The 19,628-nt window shown below is 47.2% G+C and overlaps 1 protein-coding gene across 1 annotated transcript in view; it reads right to left on the bottom strand.

Moving 5' to 3' along the window:
* Nucleotides 1–19,418, bottom strand: part of TBX15 (T-box transcription factor 15) — a 101,790-nt gene extending 82,372 nt beyond the window's left edge. The window contains exon 1 of the mRNA XM_082670969.1: nt 18,700–19,418. Coding sequence (XP_082527095.1) covers nt 18,700–18,904 — 205 coding nt within the window. The 5' untranslated portion in view covers nt 18,905–19,418. The remainder of the gene's footprint in view (nt 1–18,699) is intronic.
* Between the last annotated feature and the right edge of the window lie 210 nt (nt 19,419–19,628).

Below are 19,628 nucleotides of genomic sequence, written 5' to 3'. Positions count from 1 at the left end.
TTTTAGATCTGCATCGGCAGGCGGACTCTCTCAACCACTGCGCCACCAGGGAAGCCCTGGGTCTATGTTCAAGGCCCAATAAAAAGTACAGAATCTGCTACAGGAAGATATGACTTACTTTTAGCAAATTTGGAATATGAAAATCTGGCATTACCAAAGTGATAGGAATTTGTCTTCATTTTATCAATGGATTTTTTTTTTTTTGCCTTCATAGCATTTCACTCTCTATCACCAAAAATAACAAACATTCTTTGCACATTGAAAAGCAAGTTTATCATCCAAAGATTCTAGGTACACATTTGGTGAAAAGTGAGGTATAGCAGGACCTAGCAATAAGTCCCACTGGGTAAAATTAAACATAAATTTATTTACAGAGACTATTCAGATATTAGAAAAGTTGGTGCTGATAATATTTTGCACTTCAGCATCTGAAGACCCCAGCTGTCCTTCAGAGACAGGATACTTCATGACCGACAACTAGATCTTGGTGAGCTGTCATGTGCACCCCTCCTAAGTTTGAGTTCCTGGATCACATTCTCTTTCTAAAGAGGATTCAGAATAAGCCTTAAGTTGGAATGTGGACTCCCAAAAGACACCAGGACATTCAACACGTCCTATAATCTGTTGGCTATTAACATTTAGGGACCCACAAGCTCATCTTGACGTATCCTCACAATTCAGGATCAAAGATATTCAATGAGAGAAAGACAGACTCAGAGTCATCCTGCTGTTTACATATAAACTGTGGAGAAGCTCTCTTTTCCCACAACTTGGAGCTCAAGGCATCAACTCATCCCAGGTCTGTCAGCCTTCATGTAATTTTGTCTCCCTTCTGCTGTGTTTAGAATTGAGCGATGGCTTGAAAGCCACCAGTCCTGCAGAACCCACAGTGATACTGGGCTGGTCCCAGCAGTCAGCCACCATCGTGGGCATGGTAACCAAGAGCCCAAACAAAGACAAGCTTGAAGAGCCTTTTCCTCTAAAGTAAGGTCCAGCTACACACAGCAGTAAGGCAGAGCATAAAGAACGAAAGGAAATAGCAAAGTAAGGCTGTTTTTCTTCTTGACAATCTGAATCAGACCACAGATTTTATATGTAATTTGACAGGTACCAAAAAGTACCTGGCACTTTGTATCTCAGTCCCTGACTCTTCTTTTATGACCATGTCGGTTCTGAAAAGCATTCTCAGAGCTGCCACACATTCCTCAGCCCTCCATCTTCCTCAAAGATTACCTTGTGTTTCAGAGGGTTTTCTCTGTTTTCCTCCTGACAGCTCACCTTCTTTCCCATCATGGGGCTGAGCCCTGAGCTGGGACCTCCTGCCAGTTCACTCACATATTCCTACGGCTCATAGGAAGAAACAGCCAGAAGAATTTCTATCATTCTGCTTCAGCGTAACACAACTCTACTTTCTCAGGCAAACTTGTGCAATCTGTCTTTCATTTGGAGATATTTTTGTACTTCTGTTTGACACTGGGGATTTTCAGATTGCCTTTTATTCTCTTTCATTTTCTCCCTTGCTGGGCAGAAAACAGAGGCTGCCATGGACATAAGGCCTGAAACAAACAGGGTAAGATGAGGCAGAGTTATTCCCACAAACTAACTGTGCTTCCAAATGCTAGTGCCTGGTCAGGAGAGAGCTCTGAAACAGACTCCATGCAGACAGCATTCGGCAAATCCCAGCTACAAAAACTTCTTGTTAATGGGGCAATTAGAGATTCTTTCCTTCTTAAAATCCAGTGGTCTTATCTCCATTAGAGATAGAGACTTCAGAGTATAGAGATATCAACTCACACGTGCAAGATCACATCTAGAGGCAACTGGCAAACACCTCATGCTGGGCCTCCAGGACCATCTGGAAGCCAAATCATTTGTAAAGTGGCTGTAGTGGTTACCATACCCCTCACTAAAGTTGGACAACTACCGATTCAGTTTAGCAAATGTTCATGAAGAGTTAACAGGGATTCGAAGAGGAGAGAGTCACAGTGCTCTGCAGGGTTTTCCAGTCTTACAAAACAAATATGCCCTCCAAAAAGCTAACACTCAAGGCAAAATGTGTTAAGTGTCATAAGAAAGGTACAAAGGATTGACTTTTACAGGCTTCTACTTTGTCCCTTCTTCTGTGACCAATTTTAAAGCATAGAGAAGATCGATCAAAAGCACTGTGAGAGCGTACGTGTGTGCATGTGCACAGAGATGGCCACAGAACCCAGAGAGACAGCCAAAGTCACTGCCTCCTTGGCTACAGACATCAATTGCCCGAGAGTCTACAGGTTAATCCAGTCCAATAGGACAACAAGAGGATAACACGTGTATATGCTGCCAAGAAAAGAAAGAACTAAATTCAAATTACTCTCCTGCTGGCAATGCAAAGTCTGCAGGGATTCTATGAAGCCAGAGGCAGGGCAGGAACCTTGCTCATAAATGGTCTAATCAGATTAGTCAGTGAAGACCTCCCCTCAGAGGAGCTTTACGGTGATGATGGCCAGTGGGGAACCTCTGTATTCTTACCATCTTGGCTTCACATTTGATAGTTGCAGTTTACCTAGCTGAGACTCCCTGATTACTATAAAGTCACAGATGCACACTGGCACCATTTTGAGAGGAAATTACAGAGAGGCCCCTAAAAGGGAGTTCCCAAGTGGGAAGCAGCCACATAGCACAGAGAGATCAGCTCGGTGCTTTGTGACCATCTAGAGGGATGGGATAGGGAGGGTGGGAGGGAGACGCAAGAGGGAGGAGATATGGGGATATATGTATATGTATAGCTGATTCACTTTACTATAAAGCAGAAAGTAACATACCATTGCAAAGCAATTATACTCCAATAAAGATGTTAAAAAAATAAAATAACATGAACACAGAACCCAAAAAAAAGAGGAGTTCCCTATAGCGGACTCCAAGTGAAGAAAATGTTGGTGACGTCTGAGAACTTTCTTCCCTATGGCAATATCCAAATTGGACTTAAGCTCTGCATGGATATATGTGGTTTTCTTCTGAGGTCATCCTATGTTTGAATGTGTACATCATGCCAATGAACGTTTATATCAAATTATTCTTTTTCATCTTGGAATAATTCTCTTATATTAGGTGCTTAAGATGAGTCTTGAAAGTAGGATAAACTTTCTTCAAAAGAAATTTTAGGGAAGGAGAAGGAGAAAAGTACTCGAGACAGGAAGAGCAGGAGCAACTGCATGGAGGACAATAAAAGTTAGCCTCTGGGGGCTTCCCTGGTGGCTCAGTGGTTGAGAGTCCGCCTGCCGATGCAGGGGACACGGGTTCGTGCCCCGGTCTGGGAAGATCCCACATGCCGCGGAGCGGCTGGGCCCGTGAGCCATGGCCGCGGAGCCTGCGCTCCGCAACGGGAGAGGCCGCAACAGTGAGAGGCCCGCGAACCGCAAAAAAAAAAATAAAAAAAAAAAAGTTAGCCTCTGTCCAAAGGAAATGCAGTATCCCAAAAAGAGATCTGCACTCCATGTTTGTTGCAGTATCATTCACAACAGCTAAGATACAAACACACTACGTGCACAGGGAACTATATTCAATATCCTGTGATAAACCATAATGGAAAAGAACATGAAAAAGAATGTACATATATGTATAATTAAATCACTTTGCTGTATAGTAGAAATTAACACAACATTGTAAATCAACTATACTTCAATAAAATAAATTATAAAATAAAAAATAAAATAAAGTGACCATCCATGGGTGGATAAAGAAATGGATATATAAATATAAATATATATACATACATATATGTGTATATATATAAGTGTGTGTATGTGTGTGTGTGAATATTATTCAGCCAGGGGAAAGAAAGAAATCCTACCATTTGCCACAATGTGAACGGACCTTGCAGGCATTATGCTGAGAGAAATAAGTCAGAGAAAGACAAATACTGTATGATCTTACCTATATGTTGTATTTCTAAAAGTTGAACTCATAGGACAGAGTAGAATGGTAGTTACTAGGGTGTGAGGTGGGGGGATTAAAGAGATGTTAGTCAAAGGGTACAAACTTGCAGTTAGAAGATAATTGAGTTCTGGAGATCTAAAGCACAGCAGTGTGATTATCGTCAGCAAACTGTACTATATACCTTAAAGTTGCTGAGACCACAAAAGGTGGTAATCATATTTCAGTATATTAATGTATCAAATCAACACACTGTATACCTTAAACTTACACAATATGTATGTCAATTTTTTTTTTTAAGTCAGCCTGTGTAAAGGGAATTGGACAAGCAGTGGAGATAAGCTAAGAAGGGTAGGTTGGGACAACCCTATCTGACACTCACCAAAAGGTTTCTCATAAGAACACTGAAGTGTTTCTGAGTTCCAAAATTTACCAAAAATATCATTATGAGCATGGTAATACGGAGCACTTTCCATGGGCCTGGCACTGTGTCAAGCACTTTGCATTTGTTATCTCACTTAATTCTCACAACAGCTCTGCAGCAGGTATCCTTACCCTCATTTTACACGGACGCACCGGAGGCACAGAAGTCAGTCACTTGCCCGAGGTCACACAGCCAGAACCATGTGCAGGGGTCTGGTCTCCCCGACCCGCCCTCCATGCTCTTCACTGTTGCGCAAGGCTGCCTCTTTGGCCTCCACCTGTTGTCTTAGTTGCCCACACCAGCCAGTTTCTTCTGCTTCTAGGATATGAAGGACCGTCTGCTTTCTTTAGAATTTCATGCTCATTCCCCAACAGAGGCCATCCAAGGCAACACAGGGTTGGTACCCAGCTGGCAAGATGATGGACCAAAAATTATCCTCAAAATTTAGGAAAGACGTTGGATGAGAACGCCTCAAAATCTACCTATACACATGCCCCCAAATTGCCCTTGCGTTAAAGCCAGATCTGTCATTCTCAACACTCACCAGCGATGAGCCACGCAGCTGTGGAGGCCTAACAGACAGGCAGGAAAACAGGCAAAGAGAGAGAAGAATGTAGTCAAGCCCCAAAGAAAAAATGTTAACATCCGGAACAAACTCACCCACACAGGCTGGGGAACCGTTACACTGAGCTCTCCGTAACATCCCCCAGGCACCGTCCCGCCCAGCCCTCCCTACACACACGCGCGCACTCACACACGGATACACACACACTCTCCAGGGCTTGGTTTACTATTTGCTCACCCGCACAGCAGTCAGGTTGTCCTGTGTCTGTAGGAGGTGCCTTCTGCCGTACCTACCACCCAGTCAGGATATCACAGAGATGCCTTAAATCTCTGTGATGTCACAGTCTAATCTGGGTAACGCACAGTTGCAGCAGATGGGATCTAATGTTCCCAGGACTAATGCTGGTCATACAACCAGTGCTCTGAACACTAAAGGAACATTGAACTGGCCAAGGCCTGGCTGGTTTCATATCTTGCAGCGGTTCTAAATGGACAGATCTCATGGATGAGATCCAGTAAATCACCTAAGACTGCAGCATTCATCTCATCCTCTGTCACACTCTACACTTCAAGAGTCTGGCTCCACATGGGTTCCTCGAGCAAGGAAACGGGCCCAGAGATTCATATGCTTCTGTTGCTGCAAGAACATATCAAATCCCATCAGTCGCTGCCTGCCCCGAGTGAGGTGGGCAATAGGAGAAAGTAAAGCTTTAAAACAGAGATTGACTTTACATCTTTCTCTTTTTAGCTTCTAAAAGCCATTTTCCTATCACTGTGTACAACAGACAAGAATATGATAGACCTTACAGTTAAACAGCAAAGAAATACAGTAATACTAAAGTCCACACACTGAAAGCGGGGGTTGAGGTGGGGGTAGCTTTTCTACAAATCCCTGTTGGAGGCATGAGACTTCCTAAGTGGGGAAGGTTACTCAGAGTGGAGGAGAGGGTGGGAAATGATGGAAAGACAGTGAACAGGTCCACCAAAAACTTGAAACCCATTGTTAATTTCCCTGAAACTCACTGCTGAGATCACAACCACTTAAAGCGGGTCAGAGGAGTAAAGGAGCTCAGAGTGTAAGTGTTTATCGGAATGCGAGATTTCTGCAAATCACTGATCCCATACGGAACTAGGCTGCTCTAATAGAGCTGTTACAAAATAAATGAATCAGAGCAGTCACTCAGAGGTTAAAGTTAAAGCCATGACTCTGAGAGTGAGTGTACTTGCTGTGGGTCCTCAAGGCAGTTTCCTAATCCTTAGGCATTAGAAAGAAGCCACTGTGGAAATCAGAATCTCCTCCTTTGTAAATTCAATCCACGGCAAAGGGATTTCAGCTGAGATTGCTGAGTTCGAAAAAATCAGCAGTACTTAGAAATGCACGAATTGCTCGTCACTGCAACTGATACGTTCCTAAGCCGTTCCATTTTGAATCAATTACCAGTGAGATGCCATCCATCCCGTTGTGAATGGAAAAGGGAATGGGTGAAACAGAGTGGTTAACGTTTCCCCTTTATTTCACTGCATGAGGGGATTTAGGATGAGGAGGCTTTAGGTCGAAATCAATATTTCAGACACTAAGATTTCTGTGCATGAAACTCAAAAAAAAGCAAGTCACATTGGGAAGGCTGCACTCGCCCCGTTCCAAAAACCAGGGTGTAGAAACTCAACCCTGTGATCACTGTCACAGCGGCTTCTACCAGCAGGTATGAAGAAGGCACCTTAGGGCTAGAGGGACTAACAACCATAGGAAAGAAAGAGACCCAGAAACTGTAAATGAGCTCTCTCTCATTTATGATTTAAGAATTGGTTTGGGGGGACAGCATGGAGAGCAAGCATAAATTTCCATCTACGAAAGTTCAAAGTTCTCTCCATAGCACTGAAGAGTCATCCGCCGCGGGGAGCAGTACAGTCTAGTGGTTAAGACATTGACTGGAGCCACATGGAGCTGGGTTTAAATTCTGGCCACACCAGCTAAAGTGAACGGGAGGTGTGTGTCTGTGGGCAAGTTATTTGAGTCTCAATATCCTCATGTGTAAATGGGGAAACAATTACCTCCCTTGAAGGACTATTGGGTGCATACAATGAAAGAATGTACGACCATCAGCACAGTGCCTGGTACCCTCTAGGCATGAAAGCTCTTATGGTTAGCAGCTGTGGGGACACTGAGATAATATGATGCTTGTAAGATTGGAAGTATGGAAACATCTGATAAAATGTGGAGCAGAGAGTCTATTTTGAAGACTGAGACCTGCCTTCCAGCCAGGACAAAGCAGCTCCCTCCTCTGAATGGCCAGGCAGGACCTGGGTGCTACTGGTGAAGGGCCCTGGGCTCCTTGAAGGAGGGAGGGCTTGGGAGAGATCCTTTCTCTGTTCCTCTTCCCTGGGAATGCACCTTCTCCCTCTGTGGTGGAGAATCAATATAAACAAAGTCTGGGGTGTGACTATTTAAAAAAAAAAAAAAGTGATCAAATCCAGCCTTCCGTTTTCTGGAAGGAAGAAAACGGTGCAAAACTGTGCAGCCAGATGTGAGTTCTAACAGAATGGCTGGAGCTTCTGCTGTTTCCCTGGAAAAAGACTTCCCAGTGTCTTCTTCCTGAACAGTCAGCTTGGTTATAGGTTTTCCTTTCATTTAGTCCCTTCCCCTCCACCTCCATTTCTTTGAACTCAACCAAGGGCACCTAAAACTCCTTCACTGCAGCCTCAGCTAATCGGTGCAACTGGCTCATTTTGCCCAGAATCCTGGGGGGGGGGGGTCCATCAGAATACAGGCTTTACAAACAAAGCCTTAGGAAAATGAATGTTCTTTATTTCCTATATGATAAAACCTGAATTTGGGGGGATTTCTAGGCTCCAAAAACTAACCAAAGAGAAACACGCTCATGTTATTCCACTTTCCTGCATCCAGAAAGGCCCCTCTGTCTGCTGCCAGAGCTGAGTTCCTGAAGAGCCGGTAAGGCTGAGGCTCCGTAGCTCCACCCTCTGCCCACCCCCGTACGCCAGGGGGCTGACCCCCACCCTTGGAAGCCCTCTCCCCCTCCCGTCAGTGCTCACTCAGGTGCTGGCTCTTTGCCTCAGTGGGACCCTAAATAGCAATGGCTCTCAAAGTTTAATTTGATTTGATTAAGCCATGCCTGCTTCAAAGCCTGTACTCTGTTTCCAGCCACACGCTATCCACCAAGTACAGATCCCACTCCAAGTCCCAAACATCCCATTTAAAGCAAAAAACTGGGGGAGAGGGGCGGTGGCTACAATTGATTACGATTTGCAACAATTTCTTATTTAAACTGGTCACTAAGGTAAGTAATTACTGTCAATTCAATTGATAGGAATAACAGGCACCATGCTAAATCCTTTGTTCCTTCAACACGCGCTATCTCATTTAATCCTCACAACCATCTGTTGATGAATACATTTATTATTACCAATGCAGAAACTGGGGTTGACAGAGATTAAGTAACTTGCCCAAGGTCATACAACTAGCAAGTGTTGGAAGTAGGGCTCAGACACAAGCTGTTTAACCCCAGAAACCTGAGTTTTTAACCATTCTACAATCCATTCATTGTAACAAATAGTAACGATAATAGGAGTAATTATCTCATTAGAGTGTTCTGGGAAATCATACATATATATACAATTGTTATATATTATTATTTGGAATATATATATAATTGTTACATATTACATTTGGAATCTATGTATATATATAAAACTTAGCACAGTGGCTGGTACATAGTGTTCAATAAATTTGTTTTCATTGTTCTTGTTGTGTTATCATTATCATTATACTTTTATCATTTACTAAGTATTTCCTCTGTGTCAGCCACTTGTGTCAGGCTCTAAAGATACAAAAGCAATGAAGACAACATCCCTGCCCCACAGCAGTTTATAGGGCAGTAGTGAGAGAGGATGACCAGTAAATCTACAAGCTCCATGATGACAGAGGTCTGCACAGGGGCTGGGGCTGCAGAGAATGGGGCATCAACTGAGGGTGGGGAACTGTCACCGGGCTTTGAAGCCCACCTGTACCAGTCTGTAAGGAAATAAGGTCCCACAAGACAGAAACATGAGAAACCCTCTTAGGTGTGTCCTGGGCCCAGTTTTTTGTCTGACCCTGCCCTCAAGTTCAGCAGCTATGAATAGAGAGGTCTTGAACGCTAAGCTGTCTTCTGATCTATCTTGTTGACAAGCGTTTTGCCTGTTACTAAGTCATCCTTTTAGCATTCTCACAACTCTGCCAGATGAAGATCTCGGCTTAGCAGACTGGACATGGAAAATAGTTACTAGTGCTTTCCATTAGGCTCAAATAGAAATGAGGGTCAACTGATTCTGGGGGGATGGAGGCAGGTGGGAAGGGTGGTCCACCAATTCAGTTTACCAGTGATGAAGTTTTTCTCATTCTTCAAATCCATAGAGTTTTTCCAGCTATTTCTGAGAATGGCACAAAAAAATGTTCAAAGCATAAATAACTTATATTTCCTTTAAATTCACTAATGCCATAGAGCTCTTTTAGTAGGAGGGTCCTGGGCATTCACACAAACAATAGATTACATCAGACACAAAAGACTAGAAATCACTGATCCAGGACTTCTGAACATGTGATATTAATCTAAAAACTTTTCAAGAGCTTTATGGAAGCTCTTAATTCTAGCTGTAAAAATCTTTTTTTTTTTTTTGGCCTTGTGTTGCTATTACTGTTACTTTCTACAACTGCAGTAAAACTTCCCTCATTCAAACAAAGTAAGGGATGAGCCAAGTGATAGCCACAGTGCATCAGGAGAAAAAAAATTTTTTTTTACGATAACAAGATCACAGAATCTTACAGCTAATGGGCTTCAGGTGTTATTTAAGCCTCTCTTGCATCTCACAAGCCAGGAACTATGGCCTCATCAGTTACTATAAAACAACTTTAAAACATTTTTTTCAACATTTATATGTCCTCCATTAAAACAAATATCCCTGGTTCCAACATTAATGACAAAACTAGCACTAGCATCTAGGTCTAATTTAAGCGAGTATAGCCCTCTTCCTACTTTAATACATGGATATAATCTAGAATACGAGGGCCTGTGTTGAAAGCTCTGTAGCAGAGTGAAGACTCATAGATATCCACATAAGCAATTAAGGCTTCCGAAACGTTTTACAATTCAGTATTCCTCTGCAAGCTTGCATATACGATTAATTTTCTAAGCCCTTTTTTTCCTATATAGCACATAGGTATATAGATATATATACACCTAGCCCCTCCCCAGCTTTGCTGCAAACAAATAAAGAAATCAAAGTATTAGACTTCTGAATTAAGGAAGATTTGTCACATCCAGGGAAAGCATTGCTGCGTTCACAATCATTTATTGGCCCAAGTGCTTGCCTCTCCCCACTGTGAAAAGCAAGTATTTATTTTTCAGAAGCAAAAACATAAGGCCTGAACCACCCAAGTCACCTAACCCCTAGGTTAAAATTCTGGGCCCTTGCGGCCTGGTGTGATTGATGCTTTGGGGCCAGGATGCCTCGAGGCAGGACTTCCCTCTCAGCTAACGCTGAGCTCTTGAAGGGAAGCCGTCTGGCCGGCTTCTTACAGAATATAGTCATTTCTCAATCTGCTTGGTAAAGATGGGTGGTTTCTTTGTTTTTTTTTAAGAAAAGAATTACTTCATTGTTTTAAATCTCCAAGAACAATGCAAAGAACAATTGCCTGCTGTCCCTTTGTCTCGGTGGGCAATGCCGGGTTTCTGGGAGGGGGACATCTCTGCGGTTATGAGCCCTACACCCTCGGGGATCATGTGTGTCTCGAACCGACAAAATTACCTTCCTTTTTAATGGACTGCCTGTGATATTGACTGACCCTAGAATTACCCATTTGGAAATGGTTAGAGATTAAAAATCCTACAAGCCGAGGGATTCTTGGTTTCTAATTGCTAATGTTTGAAGTGAGTTTGATTCCTCAAAAATTTGTTCAGTCTGATAAAAGCAAAAGCTCAAACTCCCCTCAGGGCGCGAAGTGTAAGATCCTTGGGTGCTGTCTGATTTGAGGTTGGTTTGGGGTTTTTTTCCCCTGATTTTTTTTGTGGGAGGGGGGACGGCAATCTTTCACCAAAGCCTTCCTAATTAGCCCCATAGTCCCCGCATTTCTCCAAGATGTAAACAGAGCTGAGAAAAGCACCCACCATCCCTCAGGATGCCGGCACTGGTTTCAAAGGCCCCGCGCTAACCCTGGGCCCACGCGGCCCTGCGGATCGGCCAGGCGGAGCCCCGAGCGCCGGAGCAGGAACGCGGGCCGCGCTCCCCGAGGCCCGGCCGCCGCTCCCGCCCGGCGAGGCGGCCGAGACCCGAGCGAGGGACGGAAAGCGGGCAGCCCCAGCCGCGGCCCAATTCGCCGACTCGTGAAGGTCACCCGAGTGGCCCTGGTTTCCCAGGGATGGTTTCACGAAAAGAGATGCAATCCCAATGCCTTCCTCGGTGAAACGTCATCTGAAAATTTTTTAAGGGGGTGAAAAAATGAGCTACCAACGTGTGTGTAGGAGATTGGAGGAGGGGACCAGGTCGGGGTGAGGGGAAGTGAGGAGGGAGGGGAAATACAGGGGGGCGAACTGCACTCCGAGCCCTTGTCTGGGGCTTTGACATCACGTTCTGGGCTGTGGGACAGTAAAGAAAGGCAGGGGGTTCAGGGTCAGAATTTCGGTTCACCCGGTGGAGAACTAGGCTAAGGATCCGTCTAGGTGTGTAATGACCTCCCGTGATCCTTGTAAAGGGAACTCTACTGTTATCTGTAGCATTTTGGTTTTTAAACGAAGGCTATATTAGGAGATTAGTTCTGCAATCCACAATTAGGGGTTGGTGTTTTGTTTGCTGTAATCCTCTAAAGTGTGTGGCAATTTGGAAACTGCTAATTTGAACCTCAGCAACTATATTGTAGAAAATATAAGAGGACAAATAGGGACAAGATGTTGAATATATTTCCTATCTTCTTAAATTATTTCCCCCAAATCACACTGTTTCTCTCACTATTTCTATTAACCATTATTATTATTATCCAGATTCCTCTTAGTTGTTCCATTAGCTCTCTTCATGGAAGAACATGAAATTACTCTTCAGAATACAAGGCAGCTTCTGTCCATCCAAAATGAAGATGGCATTATTCACAAAATTAAAAGCCAAATTTAGAAAAATTTCCACTCTCCTCGTTCTTTTAAATTGCATCTGCACAGTCTCATTTTCTGCTGTTTTCTCTTAGGCGTTAGTCAAAATCATCAATTTGAGAGTTAAATAAAAACACCAATAGCTAGAAGTTTCAGGTTTGGGGATACTCTTGAATTGTCAAGTGATACCTAGAGATGACAAAGTTTCTTGCCCCCCAGATTTTAGGTGTTCCCTATTTGTTAAACTGGCTCCACACACACACACACACACACAAAAGCAGTTTATTTTCTCTGCAACTTCATCTATGTCTCATTCAGAACTTAAAGCTCACACATAAATTTGTGTATAAAACACATACACTTGTGTAAATACTTTTTAAATATCCTGTATATACTTATGTATAAAGGGCAGAACTAGACATTGGCTGATTTAAAAAGTACAGAATAAAAAGTAGTGATTACAAGGCCTATTTTCACCTCCGGTATCAAAAGCTCATCATCAGTTTGTAGTCAGCAAAAAACGTCCTGCCCTGCCTCAAAGTGAAGCCATTAATGGCAGGGAATAAACGTTGATTTGTCGTCACCAGTTGCTTTAATTCCCCACCTCTTCCCATTTCACCTCCAGTCCTCCCTACTGAGTCTCATTTTCCACCCTGACACTTAGAATGAGGGCCTCACTTAAATTAACTAATAATTATCCTTGCCCAAAGAAGTGTAAACAGACCTTAATTTCAAAATTTGCTAATTGCTGTTCCCAGTACAGACCCCTGAGTATCCCTGTCATGCACATATAAAATTCAAAGCTCACTAGAAACCAGAAAAGGCAAAGCAAAAATAAACCATAGGGATGAGAGAAAGAAGGGGGAAAGATTCCATGTTCCACCAGCTCCCTACTTTCCGCTGTGGAAAAATATCCCAAAAGGTTAAAACTAGAAAACCACTTAAATATTCTCCCCATGCTTAACTACTTTATCTTTTGGGAGTAAGAAAGCAATAACCAGCTACACCCCTGGAATAATCATTGGACAGATTTCTGCATTTCCAAAAAGGAAAGTGAAATGCCAATCTGCTCTTTATCCCTGTGGAATTTGCACAGTTCAGCCTGGCTTTTTTTTTTTTTTTTAATCTACAGTCACCTAGAGAAGAAACTCCCAGATTTAAGAAGTAATCACTTTTCTCCCAGGTGTGAGAAATAAACTCCTACTAGAGTCCATAATAAGAATCTTAAAAAAAGTGCTCTCATCTTATTAATATTATAATTTTGGCAATAGAGAAAAGGATTGTCACAGACCTGGAATATTTCACTCCTTAATACTAGCAATGCCCTTGGAGAGGTTTAGACGAACAAAATAGTTGTCTTCTGAGCCAAAATGTATTTGTCCCTCCCTCTTTGTGGCCCAACATGAAGGATTAATGATGAGGGACTTGCTTCCATTAAACTCTCATCCACACAAGGAATTATACAAATAAACAGGGGAACACAAACCACCAATACCCAATCATTTTAGTACTGGCTCCCAGGTCAGGCATTTCCTACCATTCTTCACTTACTCCTCACGTGCCGAGTATATGAACTAAATATGTTAAACAAATTTTCTTTAATAATTAAAAGATGTTCATGATACCATTTGAAGTAATGGGGTGGAGGTGCACAGGAAAACGGCAGCGGGTAGGCGTCAATATAATTTCAATCCGAGCCCCACCATAAGAAATTTAATTCCCCCTTCCCCCTGCATGAACGTCACCTCGTAAACTTTTCTTTCTGGAAGTTTTATCTATAAAATCAGGAAACCTAAAGTGGCTAGCTCTGAAACCAAATAAAGTATTCAATAAAGAAAGAGCGTTGGGTGGGCCGTAGAAGACGCGAATTCAGAATCGCTGCGCACCGAGGCTGGAAGCTGATCTGTCCAGGAAAGCCTTCGCCGCCCTTTAGGCTTGTGCTCTTCGGAACGGTCTCCGAGGGGTAGGGGTGGCTGTGAAGCCAGCCGGGCAAAGGGGCAGCCCTGCACCGAGTAGCGAAGAAACGAGAGCAACCCGTCCCACCCGCGCGCACGCCTTCCACACGCTTCACGTGGGTTTCTGAACGCCCCGGGGGAGGTGGAGGGGGGTATGGGAGCGACCTGCAGAGGTGCAAACCACAGCCCACTCCATTTCTTCCAACACAGTCCAAACTCTGGGCACCAGTGTTTTCCGCATTCCCTGTCCTCCCCACTGCCCTCGAGCAGTTTGCTCCATCTATGGGACAGAATGGGTTGGAATTATCTCCTTTTTCCGAGTGGCTTCTATCGTGCCACCACTCCAGGACCGGAGCTTTATGCAGAATGTCCCCATAACCCTCCCCACCGCGCGGGGGACATTGTGGCGCGCTCTCCCAGCCCCGTACCTCCAGAAGGCACTAATTTAGCCACTGTCGAAGCAGAGCGCGAAAAAGGCATTTGGCAGTCATGCCCCAGCAAACCACCATCCTTAACCGGCCTACAAGGCATTCAGATCTTGCCTACCCCTTCACTCCCTTTCAGAATCGTGACACAAGGTCACTGACCAAAGAGGCAGCCACCGCGGAAGGCCGTTTTGACCTGGCAACCGGGAGGTTTGGGCACGTTCATCAGGTCCTACACTTGGCTTATTCGCAGGGCGCAGACCCGACACTTCGAGGCCTGCATCGGTGCCGGGACGCACGTACCGCCGAGGAGCCGGAGTTCTACCCGAGAAAGACCCTTGGCGTCTTGCCCAGAGCGCCGCATACCCATACACGGCGGTCCACGCCCCAGCCTGCGCCCTGGCTGGTGCTTGCCTCGCACAAGTACGTTCTCCCCACTGGCTTCAAACTCATCGCCTTTTCTCCATTACTTAAACATCAGTTAAGAGTCACTTCTTCCGTTTTGACCCTAACGTTCCCGTATTGGGGAGTTGGGAGTGGGTAGAGGGGTGATGTCAGGATTAAAATCTTGGAGTTCTACTCTGAGCAAACAAGCCGTAAACCGGCAGATTAATTCCTGTGACCGGTTGGTCTCGCTAACTCGAAGGAAGCAAGTGCCTGGGGCACTGCGAGGAATTTTCTTGTCTCATTTCACTAGGGGTTGCGCAGCCGGGTGCCTGGGAGAAGGCGAGCGCCTGACGTGTGTGCACGTGTGCGCGGAGTGCGTGACTCCCTCGCATTATTGTGTGTGCCTGCTCTGTGTGCCCACCCGCGTGCGTCGCCACCTCCTTAGGCCGCCGAGCGCCTTGGCTGCGAAGCTCAGGCCCGCGGGCTCCGGAGGGGGAAAATCCCATCGCAGAAGGTTTAAATCATTTTTCTCCGCGGGGGATCGGGCCTCGGCCGCACTCGGCTGTGGGTTTGGGCGGGAAAGACCCAAACCCGAGCTGGGGAAGCCGGGTGGAGCCGGGGGTGCGGTCCGAGCGCAGATGGCGCCGCCGCGTGCCTGAAATATACTTCCAAGGCCGCAGCCGGAGCAGCTGTTCCCGGCGATCCTGGCTCGAAAGTTTCCTCCGTTGCTGCTGTGTGAGAGGCGGGGGCAAGCCGACCCGAGAGCCAGGCTTTTCAGAGACCGGTTTTGAGAACCCTCCGCAGCCCGCAGAGGCTGAGTGCTGGCGGCTTCTCCAAAAGACTGGAGCGCTGGCCCGGGTGTAAAAATGACGGTACCTTACAGGCCCTTCTCAGGGCCTTCTCCAAGGCCCGGAGGGCCTCAGGGTTTTTTGGGCCCACCAGGCTCGGTGGAAATCTTTGAAATACATACTGTGTGTCCTCTGATGTGTGAGGGCCTACAGCGAGCAGGCCAGGCTGGTCCCCCCGCTTATGCAGGTTGGAGCCCCAGGCTGCGGGCGCTCGGCGCCAACTAAAGCCAGCTCTGTCCAGACGTCGAAAGGAAAACGGGCTGTGAAAAAGCAAAAAGCCACGTCTTTGAAAAAAACTTAAGCATTAAAATCGGACCCTTCGGTTGTCTGAGGATCCCGGAATTTTGAGGGAGGGCTGAAAACGATGGTACCAGTCAGGGAGGGTATGGTGAGAATGATAAATACGGCTGCTCTAAGGCGGGTGGCCTGTGTATGCGTGTGTTTGTTTAATCCTTCCCCAGCCCCTTGGCAATATTTTTCTTGTCGCTGTGGGTTTTTTTCTGTTCCTGACTTCTTTTCGGCCTAGGGCCGGCGAGCCACGCAGTGGGTCCAGCCCCCTCTTCTCCTAATCGGGAGAAGAAAGTTTAATGATAATTCTGAGGCCCAGCCGGCTAGAGACTCGGCCCTGGGCATAATGGAGTCGCCCACACCCCCTTTCCCGCCTCCAACACCATGAACACACCATTAAATGTGGCTCTGCCTTTGTATTTGTTAGGGCGCTGTATTAAAGACAAAAAGAAAGGGCTATAGGGAACTCCAAGCCCTGGCGTGCCTTCTACTACCCCGCTCAAAGCCCAAAGCTCTGTCTGCTCCACTCTCCTGACTGCCAAGTCTCCACATCAGAGCACGCTTTTTCTGAAAGATATTTTTTCATCCTACATCCTGTTCGTCCTGTTCAAAAGAAAGTCTTGGCCACTACGGGAACTCCAACTTGGAGATCCCCTCGGCCCACAACGGGACGGCCCAGCTGCACGCAGCCTGGCTCCGCAGAGGGCCCGCGAGTGCTTTTGACTTCCGGCTTCTTCCTCCTACCAGACCTTTGCCCCACAAACATATTTCGTTTTCTCTAACCCAAACGCCCATCTTTTTCTTTAAAAAAAAAAAAGTGACAAAGGTAATGAGAACTGGTCAACTGACCTCTCTATTATGTGAAGTTCTATGTTAGGTCCTCACCCCCTACCCCCATCCCGCGGGAGCCAGGAAAGAGCATTCTGGATGCCAGGTTCTCGTGTTCACATCCCTGGACTGGTCTCTCCTTGTCCCCAATCCTCGTTTTTTTCTCCCCATTATTTTCTGAGAAGGACGGCGGAAAGAAAACTGCCAGTTGAGTCTCATTATGATCCCACATGTTGGTCCTTTTGAACATAAGACCCTACACGGGCTCCCTACGACCTGTACCCCCCTCCCAGAGAAAAGTACCCGTGGACAGGACAGGGCGTCTGCCATACTCAGTTAGATAACTTCTGCCTTTTCCACCATCGGGAAAATAAAATAAACTACATCGCCAATCGTGAGTTGTCATAAGGCCTGAGAAAACTTCCACTAAACTGTGTGAAGGCCCAAACGAGATTCTGACAACAAATAAGTACGGTGAGGAAATAGGGTCTGGCCAGAGATGGGAAACACACATTAGCCATGCGTTCCTTTCTGGATTGCCCACACAGGGGTCCGCGTGGACAGGCACCCGCATCCAAATACAACGAAAGGCTTGAGCAGACGAAATAAATCTCCTTTTAATTTTCTTTTCATCGACTAATAAAAATAATTCCCCAGCACGAAACCCAAATACCGTAACCGGCCGCAAGAACACGGAGAATTCATCAAACTCTGTCTCTGCAGGTCACCCGCTAATCGCGTTATTATTAGCCTCAGGAGCATGGAAATTGAACTGTCACTGCCGAAAGAGAAAATGTAAGCGACAGCTGTCTCTCCTTGGGTCGGCCAGCTTTCCAGCCCCCAAGCTCCTGGGCCCCAAGCTGGGTCCCCAAGCTCCTGGGCCTGCGGCCAGCCCCATCCCTTTGCGGGCAGCCCTTCCCTTCCGACTTGCCGGCGCTCTGACCCAAATCTACTCTCCAGCCCTAGCTGGTCAGCAGGAGCACCTCCAGAAAAGTTTTAGAAATCCTGTACGGAAACTTTCTGAAGCGCTAAACCAAGCCGCTGCGAGCGTTGAGTGTGTGCGCGCTCGCGCTCGCGCGCGCGCGCGGGCAAAATTCTTCCGACAACAGCTGTTCCCCCTGTGTTTTGCACAGTTGAAATCTTGGCACTTAATACAAAACGTTGTTTTCCCCCCTTCCTAGGGTTCTGTTAAAGTACTGATGTAGACACTCGCCCGCTGTTTTACGTGTTGTGTGTATATAACGTGCATAGAAGGCGCACAGATCCGAGACACGTTGCTGCACTGATCCCCACAAATACGCAGAGATGTGGGCCCTGAAGAGTGGCCCAGGGCGCAGGGTAAGCGGGCTAAAATCCATTCCTCTTTCCACAAATGCCAACTAAGTAGAAATATAATTATGCTCCCTCGTCACGGGCATTAGGAGAAACACAACTTGAGTCCCAGAAAAGTTGGTGTGGAAAGGGAAAGGACCGAGGTTGAAGGCTAAATGGGACAAACTGGGCAATTCCCACAGGGGTGTCGGACCGAGAACTCCGTGCCAGTCCTCGGACCTCTCAGAAGTGAGTCCCAGCTCCTCTCCGCTCCCGCCACTGCCTTGCATCGGCGCCCCTCTTAACCCCAGGGGCCTGCAGCCCCAGCAGCTGCGGGCACCGTGAACACTGCATTCTGCTCCCAGAAGGAGAAGGGGATGCGAGCAAGAAGGCCTCCCGGCTTGAGGTTGGCGACGAAACTGCAAGGCTCAGGCCAGTTTCCCCAAATTGGTTCCGGCGAATTTGGGGAAGGCTCAAGGCATTTGCGCAAAGAAAAAGAAACCCGGGTTGGAGCAAGACGTCGTCACCGCCAGGGCCTTCCTCTTCGCCACTCTCCCCGCCCGCTGGCCGCCCGGCGTCCCTTCTCCGCCCGCCTCCCGTGTTCTGGCCCTACGCACTCACCCGGGTGAGGCTCCAGGCCGTGCGCGGCCGCGTCCTCCGTGTCTCCGAGTGGGCCCGCGGGGCTCAGCGCCTCCATGGACAGGTCCAGCCCCTTCTCCTCCCAGTCTCGCAGCTTCCGCTTTTTATTTGAGCCGATCAAGGCTTCAACGGAGAAGGCATGTGCTCGCGAGCTCAGGGCGACTGCAGATCTTCTCCTTTCACTCATCTTAGCCGCCCGCACCCCGGCCCCCGCTCGCCCCCGCTACAGAGGGAGCAGCCCGAGCCCTCACGCTCCGAGCGCCCGCCGGGCCGGGCCCGGGAGAGGCGGCGGCGAGGCGGCCGAGACTGAGGCGGCGGCTTTGCGGGTCCTCGGCACCCTCCCCTGCGCCCTCCGCCGCCGGCTCGGACCGACGTCCCTGGCTGCCCCAGCCCCTAGGAAAGAGCGCCCCGAGCGCTACCCGCTAGCTGCATGAGCGCCCGAGTCCTGCTTCCCACCCACCCGGGCAGGCGCTCACAGGCTGTGCAGACTGGACTTCATCTTTTTTTTTATTCTCTCTCCCTCCTCCCTCTCCCTTTCTCTCCTCCCTCTCCCTCTTCCTCCCGTGGTCTTCCCGTCCTTCCTCTGATCCAAACTTCTGGGAAACCTTTTTTTCTAAATTCCTCCCTTCTCGAGGAGCTGGGGGCAGGCGGTGCGCTCCTGTCCGAGGGGCGAGGTAGAGGGAGGGGGGAGGAAGAGAAAGACTGAGGGGAAAAAAAAAAGCCCCCGACCAATGGCGAAGAGGGAACAGGAGAAACCCTGAGAGCGCCGGCCAATGAGAGGAGGGGAGAGACTGAGGCTCGGGCCAAGGCTCCGCGCGGATTGTCCCCGGGATGTTCCTGGGCCGACTTTAACTCCTGGCTTCCCAGTCCCCCACGGTTCCTCGTGGGGCGGGGGGGTGGGGGGGGGGAAG

The sequence above is a fragment of the Grampus griseus genome (assembly GCF_964374135.1).
Source record: "Grampus griseus genome assembly, chromosome: 1".
In the NCBI taxonomy this organism is placed as follows: Eukaryota; Metazoa; Chordata; class Mammalia; order Artiodactyla; family Delphinidae; genus Grampus; species Grampus griseus.
The sequence above is the reverse complement of the archived record's forward strand: the minus strand, read 5'-3'. Positions and strand labels throughout refer to the sequence as shown.